The sequence below is a fragment of the Microtus oregoni genome, unplaced genomic scaffold, assembly GCF_018167655.1.
Source record: "Microtus oregoni isolate MIOR12 unplaced genomic scaffold, Mior012 000026F_ref0000081, whole genome shotgun sequence".
Taxonomy (NCBI): Eukaryota; Metazoa; Chordata; class Mammalia; order Rodentia; family Cricetidae; genus Microtus; species Microtus oregoni.
This window is the reverse complement of record NW_024543085.1, coordinates 19494430-19512340: the sequence shown is the minus strand read 5'-3', so window position 1 is coordinate 19512340 and position 17911 is coordinate 19494430. Positions and strand designations below refer to the sequence as shown.

At 41.1% G+C, this 17911-nt stretch overlaps 1 protein-coding gene across 13 annotated transcripts in view; it reads left to right on the top strand.

The window, feature by feature from the left end:
• The first annotated feature begins 11017 nt into the window (after positions 1-11017).
• The window catches only part of Cadps2 (calcium dependent secretion activator 2), a 521450-nt gene continuing 514556 nt past the window's right edge, over positions 11018-17911 (top strand). For 2 of the 13 annotated variants that reach the window (XM_041675426.1, XM_041675416.1), the window contains exon 1: positions 11021-11527. In XM_041675426.1, coding sequence (XP_041531360.1) covers positions 11180-11527 — 348 coding nt within the window. In that variant the 5' untranslated portion in view covers positions 11021-11179. Of the gene's footprint in view, positions 11528-17911 lie in introns of all 13 variants that reach the window. The other 11 variants (XM_041675425.1, XM_041675420.1, XM_041675419.1 and 8 more) reach the window with 8 other exon arrangements.

Sequence of the window (17911 nt, the reverse complement as noted above, 5' to 3'; positions counted from 1 at the left end):
TAGATTCCCTAAATTCCCTAGAGTAGAGTTTTAAATAGTATTTTTGACATTATTTTATTTATATTTGCTCATACTTCCTAGGAGCCAACAAAGTATAAACAATCCTCTTGTGATGCAATGATTGTAACTTTGATACATACAGCCTCTCTCTCCTCTCTATCTCTCTGTCTTTCTCTCCTCCATCTTATTCCTTCTCTCCACCCCCCCCCAATGACACACAGAAGCACATGATAACCATACATAAACTCACATATATACATACACTCTCCTATTTAGTTTTCGGTCATCCCCCAACAAATTATATAGAAGCCACATCAAAATGGATTTTTATATGTTTATTGTATGTAAGTCATCTTTATGGTACTTGCCTAAAAGTAAGATGTGAAACTGTGGTGTTGAGCACAAAAGAACAATGTAGACCATTGTTTTTATCCCCTCACATTGTGAGGGCTCTAAAGCCTCGTTAGAACTCATGCTCTATACATGTAGATTCTTTCTTCTAAATTTCTAAATTTTGCTTCAGATATAAAATTTGTGCCTGTCTTGGTTTCTTTCCTCTTGCTGTGATGAAATAGTCTGGCTTGGGCGGATGAGGGAAGGAAAGGTTTATTTCTCAGTGCATAGTTCAAGGCATAATCCATCATGGTGAGGAGATCCCTGTAGTGTGAGTTTGGAGCAGCTGGCCACATCAAGTCTGCAGTTAGGAGAGAGAAATGAATGGGTGTGTGCTAGCTTGCTTTTCCAGAAGGAACTCTTGAGTATGAAATGGTGCCGCTCACACTAGGCTGGTCATCCCACCTCAGTTAATGTAATAAAGGCAATCAACCCATAGCCATGCCATGAGGTCAACTTAACCTAGAGAACCCTTCATTACAGTTCCCTTCCCAGGAGAGTCTAGATTGTTGGTTTTTTTTTTGTTGTTGTTGTTTTTTGTTTGTTTGTTTTTTTGTTTTGTTTTGTTTTTTTTTTTTTTGGTTTTTCGAGACAGGGTTTCTCTGTGGTTTTGGAGCCTGTCCTGGAACTACCTCTTGTAGACCAGGCTGGTCTCGAACTCACAAAGATCCGCCTGCCTCTGCCTCCCAAGTACTGGGATTAAAGGCGTGCGCCACCACCACCCAGCTTTCTAGATTGTTTTAAAGACAATTAAGATTAATCTTTGACGTTTTTGAGTATGACCATGCAATTCTTTTAGATGTGCACACTAATAAATATTTATTGAGAAGCTGTAGTTATGTCATGTGTATATTTTCATTTTCATGTCTTTGATGTCAACAGACCCTTTTTTAGTTTAATATCAGAAAATTAATAAAATTTAGATTTACAATATAATGTTCAAACACCATTCAAAAGTTAAATTATAGCTTTAGCCATATTAAGAAAGAGAATTATTTTTATTTAAATATTAATTGTATTTATCAATGTTATAGAATAACCTCACTATTTAACATGATGCTTTTCAAGGGTCAGATTGAATAAAAGTTAATGAAAAATTAGATATGTGAACATTTACACTATGAAAGAGAACATTTTAGATTCTGTATATCCAAGTATAACAGAATCTACTTACTATATATGTCTGTTCAATGTAGAGTAATATCTACTGAACTTGGAGTTCACTAATTTAGCCAGATGTGCCAATTTGCTAGTTCCTGGTTGTTCTACCGTCTCTGTCTCCAGAGTCCTGAGATTATGAGTCTGTTTCTTGGCTTTTACACAGCTCAGATTTCATATTCCTGGATTGCTAGCCTTCAAAGAATCAGACCAACTCCCAAATACGTTATTATGCCTGTTATTTTACACGTGTGCTCAGGATTTAACTCGGGTCCTCATGCCTGTACAGCGAGCACTTTAGCAGCTGAGCCATCTCTCTAGCCCCGGAGCTCAGGTTTCCTTTGAGGGAACCGACACGCAGATGACAGCTTTGTGACTTGGTTTCCAGCCGACATTTCCTCTGAAGTGACCAGACTGAGCTGCCACTTAGTGAAAACACTGATGATATTGCTGCCAAAGAGAAAACTCAAGTTTTCACGTGAAAGTTCCAGTCTTACAAAACTTTTATCTTCCACAGCGTTCGACAGTTCCCCAGTACTGTGATGGTTTAAATGAGAAATGTCCCTCATAGGCTCGCGTAGTCTAAAACTCAGTGGTGCTGTTTGGGGAAGTGATGCAGCCCTGCTGGGGAAAGTCCATCACGAGGGGCAGGCTTTGAGAGTCCATAACCTGGCCTCCTCCAGTTCTCCCTCCCTTATCTTGGTTTGTGGTTGAAGATGTGATCTCTCAGCTTCCTGTTCCAGTGGTCTGTTGCCTTGTCTCCCTGCCATTATGAACGCTTCCTCTGACACCATAAAATCAAAGAAAACTTTGCTTTTGTAGCTACTCTTTGGCCACAGAGTTTTGTCACAGTAACAGCAGAATAACTAAAACAACTTCTTCTTTTGAGGTTGGTAGTTAGTGATAAATGTAATTTTTTGATGTTATATAATGAACTATGGTTGGAACTATTATTTGGAAGATCTATAATTCAACAAACAAAAATTTTCCAAACAGCACATGGATGTGGTTATAAAATTGTGTATAGGAAAAGGATCCATCGAAGTAGAAGATACAGTGGCAAGTGATGTAGGATACCCTTCTGTGAATATGTTTTATTACCATTATTTAATAAAGAAGCTGATTTAGCTGATAGCCAGGCAGGAACTCTAAGCAAAGAGAAAGGGAAAAAGAAGGGGGAGTCTGGGAGATGTCAGCAGCCGCCAGAGAAGCAAGATGTGAATTAATGCCACAGCCATGTGGTAAAATACAAATAGTAGAAATGGGTTAATTTAAGCTGTAAGAGCTAGTTAATAATAAACCTGAGCTAATGGACAAACAGTTTGTTATTAACATCAAGCCTCAGAGTGTTTATTTGGGAACTGGTAAGTGGGAGAGAAACCTGCACTTACAGATCAGTTGTTAAGTACTATATATTCAAACAAGTGTATTGATATGATTTTATTGCGTCTGAACCTAAATAAACTACTACATTACTACGTGATGAGCATTGGTGTAATATCCAAGAGGAATATTCACCCTATATTTGTTAACTTTTTGTTGCTGTGATAAAACACCTTGACCAAAGCGACTTTAGGGAGAGGGTTTATTTGGTTTATGGTTCCACAGGGATAAAGTTCATGATGGCTGAGCAGAAGCATGGTGACATGCAACAAGCATGGCAGCAGGAAAAGGAAGTTCATATCTTGTACTCTAAGCATAAAGCCGAGAGAGACAGAGAACATTAGGGATGGTGTAAGGCTTTTATACCCTCAAAGCCTGGCCCTAGAGACATCCTTCCTCCAGCAAGAACAAAATTGAAAAGCTGTTAAATAGTACCTTTAGATCAAATATTTATGTGGGACATGGTTTTTTAATCCATTTGAACCAAAATAATGTATAATAAAAATACATATAAATTGAGAAATTGATATGAGATTTTAATTCTGTTAAACCAGAAATTAAAGGACTCTGTACTGTGTAAAATAATCCCACTCTTTTCATGAAACCTATTTTGTAAATACAGTATTTTAAATAAAAATATGCAATTGATGTTATATAGAAGTTGGTTATTGTGATGGTTCATATGGGAATGGCTCCCACAGGCTCATATGTTTGAATACGTGGTCCCAAGTTGGTGGAATTATTTGGGAAGGATTAGGAAATGTGACCTTCTTTGAGGTTTCAAAAGGCCATGCCATCCTCAGTTTGCTCTCTCTGCCTCATGCTTGTAGATCAAAATGTTAGCTCTCAACCGTTCATGCCACCATGCCTTCTCTCCATTATGGCTCACCCTCTGAAACCATAAGTTCCCAAATTAAACACTTTCTTTTATAAGTTGCCTTGCTCATGGTGTCTTATCACAAATAGAAAAGTAATGAAGACAAGTACTTTTAGATGAATAGTTAATTCCTAATATGAGCAAGACTGAAAATTAATAAAATCCATATAAATAAAAATTATTGGGGTCATTAACAACTTTTAGCAGTGAAAATGTATCCTGAAATTGAATTTAGTAATATTATTTTTTTCAAGGCAGCATTTCTTTGTGTAGCTTTGGTGCCTGCCCTAGAATTAGTTCTAGCTGTTGTAGACCCGGCTGGTCTTAGACTCACAGTGATCAGTATGCCTCTGCCTCTCAAGTGCTGGGATTAAAGGTAAGCACCACCACTGCCTGGCTGAGTTCATTAATAAATTCTACAGATTAAAGTAAATATAGTAATTATATATTTAAAAACCAGGCATCTTTATTTCCCCATTTGTTGCCATTTTATGAGAATTTTTGGAGAAAATTCTTCACTGCAGTTATTTTTGTGAGAGCTATTGTTGACATATTGCAAGTTGTTTATGATAGTAACATTCTCATCTTAGAAGTGAGACTTGATTGAGTTCCTAGTCAGTCAATGCAATTTTCTCTTTACAGTGTCCTATCGTAGGGCTTAATATAAAATAGGCACTCAATACATGATATTGACTGGCAGAAAATACATTTAACAACAAAGTCAATATAAGTCAAAAAAAAAAAGAAAAAAGAAAAAAAAAAGGAAAAAAGAAAAAGGAAACACCCATGAAGCTGGAGGGAAAAAATAGATTCTGCCTACTTATTTCTTCATTCATTTTGGAGCAAACTTCCTGAACTTCATCCCTTGTGACAAACATCTTTCATTGTCTGTGGGTATTCTAACATTTAAAATATGGGTCCCAGAGGTTGCTATCAGTTTCCCTAGAGACCATAATTATACATGTATACGAATCTTCAACTATATGACCCTTCCTTAGGACAGTTTTGGCTGCTCAGCACAGTACGTCTCTACCTTCTTATTCTTTCCTGCATTTTCCAATCCAATTTACTCTTATTTGTTTCCTTCAAATTTCTCATAGCATGGAAGAATTAGACACCAACCAAATGGTTATCAATTACTAGTGAATGCTCCCAGATGTGCTGGGAGCAGACCCATGCTAACCTTTTTCTAAGCCATACCTTCTTACAATACTTATAAAACTTCTAAAATCATAATAAAAATGTAACAACGAATGATTGTGAGTTGGTCTGATTGCTTGAAGGCTAACAGTCCCGGAATATGAAATCTGAGGTGTGTAAAACTCAATAAATGTATATAATTCTTTGTTTCTTTAGTTTTTTCTTTGTCTAGTTCTGTGTCTGAAAGCAAAGCTAATAAGAAAGTGACCCTAATAGCTGTGAAATACTCGATTTTAAATATGCTACATAGTCTTTCAAGTATTTTTCCTTATGTTAATCTTCACAAATTCTCTTTAAGTGTGTGTGTGTTGTGCATGTGTTGTTCATTGGCAGCCATTTTATGCTAATCATGTGTTGTTCATTGGCAGCCATTTTATGCTAATCATGTGTTGTTCATTGGCAGCCATTTTATGCTAATCATGTGTTGTTCATTGGCAGCCATTTTATGCTAATCATTTGTACATATCTTCAACAATTATCTGTGAGTTGTTGTATCTCTGAACAATTTCTTCTAGAATTTAAATTCTAACTGAAAGGAAGAAAGAGAAAAATATTAAGATTAAAATGAATCTTTCAGGAGGATTATAGGCTCATAAATAGTCACCTCAAAGTTTAAAAAAATGTTGATAATTTTCATTTTACCTTTGTAAGTGTGTTCTTTTTATTAGTTGGGCTGTACTTTGACACTTTCCTTATAAATATTACAAAATGAGTCCTCCATTCAGCATGAAAAATGTTGCTTTTTAATGAAAAATAATTTTAATTCCAGGTACATGACATAACACGATAAAACATCTACTTTGAAATTGCTTAAGAAAATTTTGATAATTTTTTCTCTAACACCACAGATAACATAATTATTTGTTCTGTTCTCATATCTGTTTCATATAAATCTTATTAACGGGTATATTCAGTGTCCTCAGAATGGTACATATTCTATTCAAGGAAAAAAATGCTTTTTATCTGTGACTGAAAGAGTTAAGTCTTTCATTTCATATCAAGCACCAGACAGCTTAGCACAGAACTGCTCACCTACAGGTATTCAGATCACATACCTACTTAAATATCATTGCCAAAACACATTTTATGTTTTATTACTGTTCATCCATCTTTCCTTAGCATTTGAGGTGTTTCATTAAAAAGCTGTATAACTTCAATTTGTTTTTATGCTCACCTTTACCAAAGCAAAAATACATCACCAAATAACCCAAGTATATTGCATGCATTTGTGAAATGGTACAAACCAATCATAGTTTTATGGTGTGCGCCACACAGTCGATTCTTCAGAGCATCAGATAGCATGCTATTGACCTGAAAAGGTAATATGTTAGGGGGACTGTGGCAACAGCTCAATTAAAAGCAAAAATAGAAAAAATTAATTAAAATTATTAACAGTAAATTAACTAATAACGACTGGAAATTAATTCCAGATACCTTTTTATTCACACCACCCTGTAAGTAGAGGGCAGCCAAGAATGCTCACATCCTCATCTCTCATTTCCTCCTGAACTCACGCCTCCTGGACCTTACCTGTCACATCTGTGACTTCAATTACCACCCACGTGCTGAAGATCTGCTTATCTGGATTTAACAGTTTACATTTGTAATGATGCCTATGATTTCTCTGATATGTAACATAAAACCATCAAAGAGTTGATGGTTCAATTTTACTCCTGAAAATCCATATTTCACTATCTACTATTAATGGAGTTACTCTATTCTTGGATGTGTATCCTATCCGTAGTCCTCCTCTTCTTGAGTGCCTCATAAGTAGTTCATTGATTTCTCCATGTCTTTCTTTTGCCAGTTCAATTATGTCCATTCTTTGTACATTACAGTGTGTCTCATCATGATGTTCTCTTACACATAAATCATGAGCTTTCCTCTAATTCATTCTCCATTAACTTATCTGCTTCTTTATCCCCTCCCAAATACTACTGTTCCCAAATAGTATCCCCTCTGCTTTCAAGTCGTTTTCTTCACAGAGTCTGAAACCATACTAGAACAAACATGTGCTATTTGATTTTTTTGGGGGGGGTCTTGTCTTACTTTATTAACGTGATGATCATCTTTTAGTATCTTGTAGGGTTTCCTTCTCCTTCCCTCTTAAGTTTGAGCACTCATCATCTCTCCTAGACTTTTGAAAGTTATCTTTTCATGGCGGCTTGTTTCTGGTTTCAGTGCCACCACATTACTTGATATTAAGTCTTAAAAAAATAAAATAAAACAACTTAGTTACTTATTTAGATAGATAAGGTCTCCTGTAGCCCACATTGGTTTCAAGCTCCCTATGCAGACAAGTGTGATCTTGAACTTGTAAGCCTCCATCTTTAGAGTGCTGGAATCACATTCATACAATATTATTTCTAACAATGTGGTATTAGAGATCAACCCTAGGGCTTTGTGTATGCTAGGCAACTACTTTTTCACTGAAGCCCTGTCCTGTCAAGCCCTTGTATGGTTTGGGTCCTCGAATTGTTCCTGGGGTGAGAAGAAAAGACAAAGACAGGTACAGAGAAATCCTGGGATCTGATTAACTGGACTTTTTGATTGAGAAGCTGCAGTTCCCTGGAGGCTCGGTATATTACTATATACCATTGAATGTGGGTGGGGGCATTATTGCATATACCTGGACAAGGAAGCAGGGCTTACAGTGTAAAGCAAGATGAAGGAGGCAAGAGCAGTCTCTGTAGGGAAGCAGTACCCAGGCTATAAACATCCTGGGATGGGGGCAGGGGGAATCTACAGAAGACATATTCTACATACATGATCAACATCCACACGTGGACACGAGGCTGCAGTTTCTCTGAAATGGGGCTGAGGCATTAGGGTCCTTGACATGGCTGTACCCCCGTTAACACCACAGTTGCTCAGGACTTCACTCTCTCAGGACTTCCTCTGCCCTCCCTCTTTCTTATTTCTTAAGCTTCAGAATGGATATTCATCATAGTTTAGGGGGAGGTTTGCTGTAATGCTCAACACCGGATTGTATGGGATGGGAAGAGGGAAGACTATACTATGCCCAGCAGAAACAAAGGGAATGATTTAGCAAGTTAAAGAGACTGAAGTCTTGTTTGCTTTTGTAATATTAGCAGGAGGAAACAATCAAGGACGTGGTAACAGAATTTGGTATCATCCATGCTATCATCACTGAGGGTCCAAACACCAGGGGCCTTTGATCACAGCCTACTCTGCTGACCAATCATGCAGGCTCACCACCTGGAGTCTGCCACCTGAGCTTTGTTTGTATTTTGCCAATTGTAATATGATAGCAATTAAACTGAAAACAAAAAATAGGAATTCGCTTGCTTCCCTCAGCCATGTATCCACCCAATTTCTAATTTGTTTATCTCATTATTTATTTTCTCAGGTAGACATCCATCACCCCCTTCCCTGGACACCAAGGGCATGCCTCCCGAACACAGACCAAGAGTCCATTAAGCTGCATTGCCTCCACCCTACTTCTGTGGTTTCTCAAAATATCAACTAAAGCACCAACATTTAATTACTGATCTGTCTTAGTTGTTTTTCTATTGCTCTGAGGAGACACCATATTGGAGGCTTAGAATTCAGAGGGTGAGCCCAAGACCGTTGTAGCAGGGAGCATGGCTGCAGGTAGGCATGGTGCAGGAGCAGTAGCTGAGAGCTTACAACCTGATTCACAAGCAGGAGACAGGGAGTGATAATTGGGAATGGGCTTTTGAAGCCTTAGTGTCCACGCCCAGGGGTACCACCTCCAACAAGACCACAACTCCTAATCCTTCCCCAAAGAGCTCCACCAACCAGGGAACAAGGATTCAAACATCTGAGCCCATGGTGGCTATTGTCATTCAAACCACCACACAGTCTATCTCCACATTTTTCTTATCCCCAAATCCTAACACATAACTGCCTACATTTAGATTCTACCTGTTCTATGTTTTACGCCCTATGAACTTATACATGCACCCTCTATTCCTTTATTTGCTCTTTACCCTTCTTTCTTTCCTTTTTACTGTATTTGAATATTCAAATTATGCCCCTTCTCTTCATCTTCACGGAGAAAACACTGTACATGCTTTTTTAAAAATAATTACAAGTTTTCCCTTGGGATCTCCAAAGCTTCGAGATCCTTGACTTCTAATATTTTTAATAGGAAGAAATCCTATTGAATCAAGACGAAAGAAAATAATGAGTTATCAAACCAAGACATAGTAGTAACTAATAAAATTGAAATATATACTTTGAATAGAAAGTAAAGGAAGACTATATTAAAGCTGTACTCTTATGTCTTTAGGAATTGTGTCCCTATTTTAATATGCACCACATTTTAATACACTGATATACAATCAAAGGAAATTACAATAGAAAAGACCACAGCTAGAAATAAAAGTTCATGTTGAGTCTTTATCACTAGTGTTGTAGTCTCAGCTTCCATCGTTGCACTATAGAAGTAAAGATAATGCATGTAGAGTTTAAAGCAAAATCTGGCACCAAGGGTGATCATCAGAATACTGTCACCTGCCTGCCTAAGGGGGTTACTTTGATAAATAGCCTCACAGAATTTTGCAAACTTCACGAGATCAGGCCCTAAATAAAATGCTTAAGATTTCCACTAATTGTCTACCTTGTCCAAGACAAAAAGTCTTTAAATTCATCAATTTTAAGCGATATTTTTCCTTAGCATCGACCATCAGCTAGCAGGCAGGCCTTTGGTAAAGACCTTCTATTACTAAGGGACCAGTTAAGGGTTAACAAATAGAGAAGGCTCCCTAGGAGTAAAATGTTTCCTTTTTCCTTCATCGAGGGAGAACATCCTCAGATGCAGAAGGAACATCTGTGTATCTAACTACCAAATGGCCTGGGTCACCCCAAACTGCTCCTTGGTCACTGGATGGAGAAGCTCAAAGCTGGTGGCGGCTGCTTCATTTTTTCCTTTGTTACTTCCCCTGAGATCTGCACCCTCCTGGCCAGAGTGGCCACTGCACACTGTTCCTTGTGTTGAATGCCTGTTTTGCATATTGCTTCTCTCTGGATTCAGGACACAAGTTACAGAAAGACAGAAAGAAACTGCTAGGCAGTTTTGGCACTGAGAATTCTGCACAGATACAGGCTTCAGGTGCAGCTACAACTACGAGACGCCCACTCGAGGCCAGGAAACAGACAGGCTGCCTGTGGTGTGCCGCAGCTTGTGTCTAGCTGGGCACCTGGTCGGCTCTCAGATGTTTGCTGAATGTCTGTCCACCCAATACACCCTGTTTTGGGTCAATCCTATCTCAACCTAGGAAACAACTGAGCTGTTTTTGTTCTGAATCTGAGTATCAGTTCACAAATATAAAATTTAACATGCTCATAGGTTTGCAAGAAAGAAGAATATATACCAGATTAAATGACTTCCCCCCACCCCCCAACTGTTCTTTTAATGCATATGCTGTGACTTTTACAATTTGGACTTCTCGCAGAGTGTCCCATTGCAGTGGAGAAGGGCAAGAGACTTATTTCGAGTCTCCTGGTAAGAATACTTGGAGGTGGAGGGCAGGGACTCACTTTTCAGCACTCGGGTTTCACGAAGGCTATCAGAACCGGGTCCCAGCAACTCCGGACCTCTTTCCCCTTCTTGTCTTCCTGGGGGTACTGCCTTCTCTACCCCTATCCCACCACCAGGTCCACAGAAAGCCTGCAGGATGACGGATATTCGGGAGTAGGGGTCGTAAGGGCTCTGAACCTTCCGCCCCTTGCAAACTGCGCGCTCCGGGGCACCAGGCACACCCGCCTGGCCCAGGCGGTGGCGGCGGCGCGCGCACGCGCACTCCGCGGCCCCGCGGCCGCTCCTCGACATTCCATTCCACGTGTTGCTTTGGAGGCGCCACAGGTTCCTCACCTGCGCGGGCTGCGGGGGGTCGGCGGTGGGGCTGGGGGGCCCCACGCGGCTGGCGGACCTGGGCTGGGCGAGCGCTCCCCGGGCGCCCCGAGCGGCCCCGCGCTAACTCCGCCTCTCGCCTCCCGCGGCTCCGCTCGCCCGCCCCGCGTCCTGGCCGCGGCAAACACTCGGGCGCCGAACTCGACGTGTCCGGAAAGCCCGGGCCACTTTCCCTTTCGTTCTGCGGCCGCCGCGCACGGACCCAAGCTCCCGCGGACCCGCGGGGACAGCTGCGCTCGGTGAGGAGCCCAGGAGCCCCAGCCAGCACCATGCTCGACCCGTCTTCCAGCGAGGAGGAGTCGGACGAGGGGCTGGAGGAGGAGAGCCGCGAGGTGCTGGTGGCGCCGGGTGGCTCCCAGCGAGCACCGCCGGCCACGGCTCGTGAAGGGCGGCGGGACGCGCCGGGGCGCTCCGGAGGTGGCGGCGGCGGCGGAGCTGCTAGACCCGTGAGCCCGAGTCCCTCGGTGCTCAGCGAGGGGCGAGATGAGCCCGAGCGGCAGCTGGACGAGGAGCAGGAGCGGCGCATCCGCCTGCAGCTGTACGTCTTCGTGGTGAGGTGCATCGCGTACCCATTCAATGCCAAGCAGCCCACCGACATGGCCCGGAGGCAGCAGAAGGTGAGTGGCGGGACAGGGAGCCTCCTGCGGCTACTTCTCCCCTCAGGGTTTTTTCCTAGGAGAGCTCTCGGGCACCTGCAGCCACCCTTCTGCGAGGGGCCGGGACACTATTTTAGGCAGTCTTTGAGGGGTGTCTAGGGCAGGAGGGAGCGCTTTGGTCTATAACCTCGGTGGGAGCTGGTCAGAACTGGCCTGAACTGGCAGGGACTGGCAGGGGCTATCGGCTTCACCTCACCATCCGCAAGACGTGGACGGAACAGCTGACCGCACCTTGCAGGCCCTGCAGTAATTGCACCTGGGCAGGTTAGGTTGGGACAGGGTTAGATGCAACTCCCAACAACTTTAATTTGGGTTGCTGTGGGGGTGCATGGAGCAAGGTTTTGCCTGGAGCATGTAGCTAGGTGAAGCAGATGGAGCATGGACACTTTCCCATTACAGAGAAATCTCCTCGCAGGCGAAGGACTATACATGTTCTTTGGTGAATTAAAAGCAAAGTTACATTGCTCCGTTTCCTGTGCTGCCAAACAAGCAGGGTGTAGCATTCAAACATCGTGGAAGGTAGTCACCCAGAATGACTGTGGGTAAGTAATTCCAGACCATGGCAGGTGTAAATGAAGTCCACCGGTGATGCTATCTGGACTAGAGCAAATGCTTAGCCAATGGCTCTCCCCCCCCCCCCCACATTTAAGGAAGTTCTATCAAATGAAATGGCTACCTTGATTAGTTTGAAAACAGGACCCTAGGAGTCTGACGTTCTGTACCATACACAAAGGGACTGAAATCGCCTTCATTGGATAAATGTGTGCCTTAGAAACTGTCTCGGAAACCTTTTAATGGAATGCTGAACTTGGAAGGTTCTGAAGAATCTGTAAGCGTCCCCTTAGCTTGTGACATTCATGGGGACCCAGCGACCCCAGAGCTTGCCGAAAGCGTACCTACATGTACAGTCCTTTTTTGTTTTTCTGAAATAGTAACTTCAGCACGGGAACCTTTTCTTTCAGAACCTTTTGAATTGACTTTTAAAATAAAACCGTAGTCCAGAGAAAGTAGTGTCCTATCACGTCCCACTCACCCGTGCCTCTGACCGCAACCCTCCTGTCCACATTTATCCAGTCTTTGTTTTTATATTATTATTATTATTATTGAAGTCTGCTTGACATGTTAAAAGCTGTGCATAGTTCCTGGGTGCAACTCATTGAGTTCGGGGATAGGTGGACAACTATGAATTTGCCTGAGGTTAACGATACTGTATTACATATTTAAAAAGCATTCTTCCTAACTTTGAAAAATCAGAAGCAGATGAGCTATGCTGAGACTATGATCCCCTTGAGTACCTTTGCCACATTCGTTTACTGTTGAAGGCTAATCCCAGCAGCCCTTCAGGTAGCCCAACACTCTAGGGAGTTCACAGAACATCGGATTGATAGAGACCTAACCAGCTCTAGGCCGTCTCCTCAAGCAATGGAGAGAAGTAGGTCAGAGGAGCATTTTCTAGCACCAAGCCACTGGGCATGATGAAAGCTGCCATTCCTCAGCGGAAGAGTGAATGCCCTGCAGTGTGGCAAGCCTGCTGCTCCGCTCCTACATGAGGCCGTAGATCCTCATGTGCTGCTTGGGTTGAGTCTGTATTATCTGTGTAGGTCCTGCAAGTGCCAATCTCCGTAGTCCTCTTAAACTAAGCATGGGTTTTCTCCGTTGTGGTAGGAGTCCATACAGGGTACATGAGCATCATCCAGTGTCTACTTTCACCTTTCACATTCCATCTAGCTTAGCTTTAGTGTGCTCATATGTACACATTATTATCTGGTAAAAATCAAGAGGCCATCTGTATTTGGAGTGGTTTCCTTTAGACTCCTAATGAGGAAAGTCATTTACCAACTGGCTCATTTCTACTGTGGATACTTGTTGCAGTTTTTTAAGGAAGGGACTCTCCCTTGTTTGGTCAAATAATGCAGCTCTCCTGGCTCTTCCTGTTTGAACAGAATGTTTCTCTAGCAGTTATTTGAATTGGCAGACAGGTGTACTCACAATGCTACTGAAACTGTTGATGTAATGTCACTCAGTCATTACTAAAATAAACGCAGTTTCACGAAAGGAGAAAAGCACTGCATACATTCTATGCAAAATATTTGGAATGCTTAGACTTTTTGTTTTTAAATATTGTGAACCTCAAGCATAATCAGATGAACTTTAGTATTTATATTTTAATGGGAGGTCCTAAACATTTACCTTATTCAGAAGCTCCTCCACCTTTCTTTCTTTCTTTCTTTCAAGACATGCTGATTGCTAAAGGGAGCTGGAGCAATTCTTGGCAGTCAGGCTTCCTCCAAGGAAAAATAAAATGGGAATTTAACTGTGTTCATGTGAATTTGATGCACAAGCCAACAATTAATGCCAAAGCTTACTTTAAGTCTTGAATTATACAGTTGGGTTTTTATAAAAGAAGTAACATGAAGATTGCGAAGTCGCTAATCCATTGTATACTTTTCTTCTTCGTCTTTGTAGTCAGACAGGCAATAAAATGGTTTTTCCACTGCTTTCTCACTTCTCCCAACTTTGAGAACTGAGAGGATCAGAAATTGAGGTCTGAGAGGGTCCTCATTCTGTGACTGAAGAAAATGAATTACCGAGATAAGAACTTTACCCTGGAGGCCACGGCTTAGGTTTGCAGTCAAAGCCTCTCACTGGTAGGGCTATTTGGCTTTTAGGAACAGAGCTGAGCTACAGGGTTTGTTTGGTTCCCCTGTTTTTTCACTTGTCTAAAATGTCCCACAGAACTCGTAAGAGGCTGTGTGTGTGAGCTATTTGAGAATGTTAAAGAGTAGTAAACTCCCTTCAGTGGAAATATGAGTGCTGTGGTTTTGACTAGCACACATCAACACAGAGGAGTAACAGCTGACGCTTCTCAGGACTGGCGGTGACGATTGCGGCTTTTACAGAAAATGTTGGAGTAGATTTTGGTTTGTTTCTGTGACAGAGCACTGTCTCAGGTGGTCCCACTGCCTCAGTGGATATATGCATGGTTATATGCGTGACAGGCATGTGTGGTGATGAACAGCCACCATGAAATGGCTTCAGCAGTAAACACTGCTTGACACCACCTCCTGTTTATTGACTTGATTGTATTTGTTCCATTATAGAACTATCAGTAATCACGACCATTGGGTAATTCTAGATGGTTGAAGGAGAGATCAATGTTATAGCTAGAAAAACAGTAAATAAAACAAACAAAGAATCCTCAAGCAAATCACACATATTTAATAAGGTCTGTCTTCACCTGTAATACATGTAAAAAATGTTGAGAACCTAGAGGAAAAAGTAGCAAATGGGGTCCTTAGTGGTTACAAGCTGGGGAGACTAAGACAAGCCCTTTGGCCACCATGGAAGGCTATTCACAAATGTGTTTCTGCTGTTAAGTCTGTATTCACAACTATTTACAGGGAACACTGTTTGAGGAGATGGTAGCTTGAATCAAGCAGGAACTGGAAGATTGTGCTCAGCCGTTTCACGGTTATTTTTGTTTTTATTATTGGATATAACATGGTGAGAAAATGGCCAACTCTTGTTTTTAACTAGAAATAAGGAAAGGGGGATTTCAAAGATGAAAATGTTACCTGACAACTTTGCGCATGACTTCTATGCCTGTGTTCATCCATTGCTAATTGCATTGCCATCGAAATGATACACAATGCATTTTATGAAATAAACCTTTCGTAAATCATTTCTTAGCATTTTGCATAGCCTTTGATAGTTCTAAGTTTGAGAAATTTATATTAAAAAAGCTGCAGAAATTTCTTCGGTAACACTGATTTGCAGGACTGTGTTGAGGAAATACAATATTGGATGAGATTATTTGCCCATCTTTCATTTGAATTTTGTAGTTCAGAGAAAACATCCACAATCTGATAAGCCTAAATGCTCAGAAATCTTAAACTTTTTTTTAGTGATTTATGAGTGGATTCTTTCATATCTTGCTTCATTTGATAAGTCATGGTTACAAACTAAAAAGGTTGTCAGCAATTACTTTTGGCCTATGTTTATAAGGCGAGCAGAAAACATGAATACATTTTGTGTTTACGCTTGAGTCCCATCCCCAAGATACGATGTAATATGTATGCAAATTTTTCAAAATCCCAAATCTGCAACCCTTTTAGCTCCATGCTCTTCAGATAGGCATATTCAACCTATTCAAAATGACCACTTTTATCTCCTTTGGAAACAGGTGGCCTTTCTGTATTTATTTATTTTTGGTCTTCTGGTAACAGGCTCAGGGAAGCCAGCTTTGTTAGAAATAAATAATAGGTTTCCAAGTGCCGAGAGGGCATCTTTCTTTTGTGTGGCACCTTGTGGCCTGAGTGATGTGTTGCCTTACTTTTGAGGCTTGAGTTACAGTTGTGAAGTGATACTGTATATAAGTATACTGTATACATAACATACACAGTGCATGGCATACGGAATCTAGTAAATGTTTGGTCTTATCAAGCCTCAGATTTAGTGTATGTCTCAAATAATTAGTAAGATCTAGAATGGAGGAAAGATACCATAAAAGGGAAGTATAAAGATCTTCTAGTTTTCTGCGGAACTCGTACCCTTCAACGTGATTTGAGACCTGTAAGTGTCCTGAAGGAAGCTCTGAAAACAGAAATCTCTATTGACATAGAACAACTGACTTCATAGAAACCTTCTCAGTGCCATTATCAAACCCGAGGGAAAAGAAAGCAGTGGCGAACCCTGGCAATCCGGCTTTCTCTTTTGCCTGTAGTTTCCAGTAGATCTGGTGCTATTCTAACAGAGCCCGAATCATTCATCCTTCGTGCTCCTTTGGTTTTAGTACGGTGTGGGGCAAATACCAAAGGGATGGGTTACACTGTTTGATGCTTTTAATAATAGGGAATGCCTTGTCCTCTGGGGATCCAGTGGGAAACCACACATTAAGGAAAAACCTCAGGCGGGACTTGAAATGGTATCTCAGAGAAAAATGCCTATTGCTTTAGCTGATTCATCTAATCCTCCACAGGGTGTCCGGGTACCACAGCCGCAGCGCTTAATTTGCTAGAATGAGTTGTGCTAATGAGAACTCAAATGGATTAAGTGGTATTGGAGCCCCTCTCTTTAAAAAATGTAATCATCCTTTATTTGGATGTTTGAAGACTGCTTGTAAAGTGAAATAAAGTATTGTGATTGTGTTTTACCTCTTCGGTCTCCTTTTTCTTTTAAGAGTTTCGTGTATTTGTTGTACTCTCAGAAAATAAGCAGCCAAGTCTCACTATAAGGTCATTGAAGTATTTCCAAAGAAAATGGAGAAAGCTGGGCCCTCTGGATAGGTCAGCAGGTAAAGATACCTGTCAGTGAGCCTGACAGTCTGAGTTAATTCCCTGGGACCCACATGGAGAAGTGATCCTTGCAGGTTGTCCTTGCATCTCTACACATGTAACTTGACATGTGTGCACATGCGTGTTCCTGTCCCCATTCCAATCCAAACTAAGTAAATAAAAATGAACTTTAAAGACTGAGGAAGGTGACTCCCAGGTTACGAAATATGGAAAAGGGAATCACACTTTGGGGCAGCCCACTTGGATTCCTGTACATGGTTTTTTTTTTTTTTTTTTTTTTTTTTTATGAAGTTCCAATCAATTGAGACTTTTCCCCCAGTGGGATATATTAAGGTATTGTACTCACATGGTATTGTCATCATCAGGGTGTACCTCATGATTGCAAGTCATAGGTGCATTGGTGGCAAGGTGATGCATTCTTTAGAGTGAAGACTAGTCAAGTATCAAATGGTGGAGTTGTCCAAAATAATTAACATTTTTCTTATAGCCCCTGCATATTGGTTAAAGATTTATTTATTATCTCCTTAAGGAATATCTATGATTCTCCTCTTTGATTGCCTATTTCTAATCACCTTGAGAGCTTTAAAAAAAAAATCCCATTATCCAGGTGATACTGCAGACTAATTAAATTAGTCTCAGAGATTGGGAAGGTAGTCTTTAGGCTTCCCTGGTGAATTCAGTGTGCAGCGAAGGTTGAGAACTACTGTCCTAAAGAGAGCTGCAGAAAAAAAATGGTTTATTTTCACTTAGTCAAGGTGAAAGTATTTGTAATTAATCAGAATACTGTATGAAAGTGGGTATTCTGTTGGAGTGGGAGGTCCTTCTGTCTATGTGTTGCCTTTATTGGTTAATGAATAATGAAACTGGCTTGGCCTATAGCAAGGTAGAAGGAAGGCGGAGTCAGAGAGACACCATGGAGCCGCAGCCAGTCAGACATGCTGAAACGTTGCCGGGAAGCCACTGCCACATGGCGATGCACAGATTAATGGAGATGGGTTAAATTAACATGTAAGAGTTAGCCAATAAGAAGCTAGAGCGAATGGGCCAAACA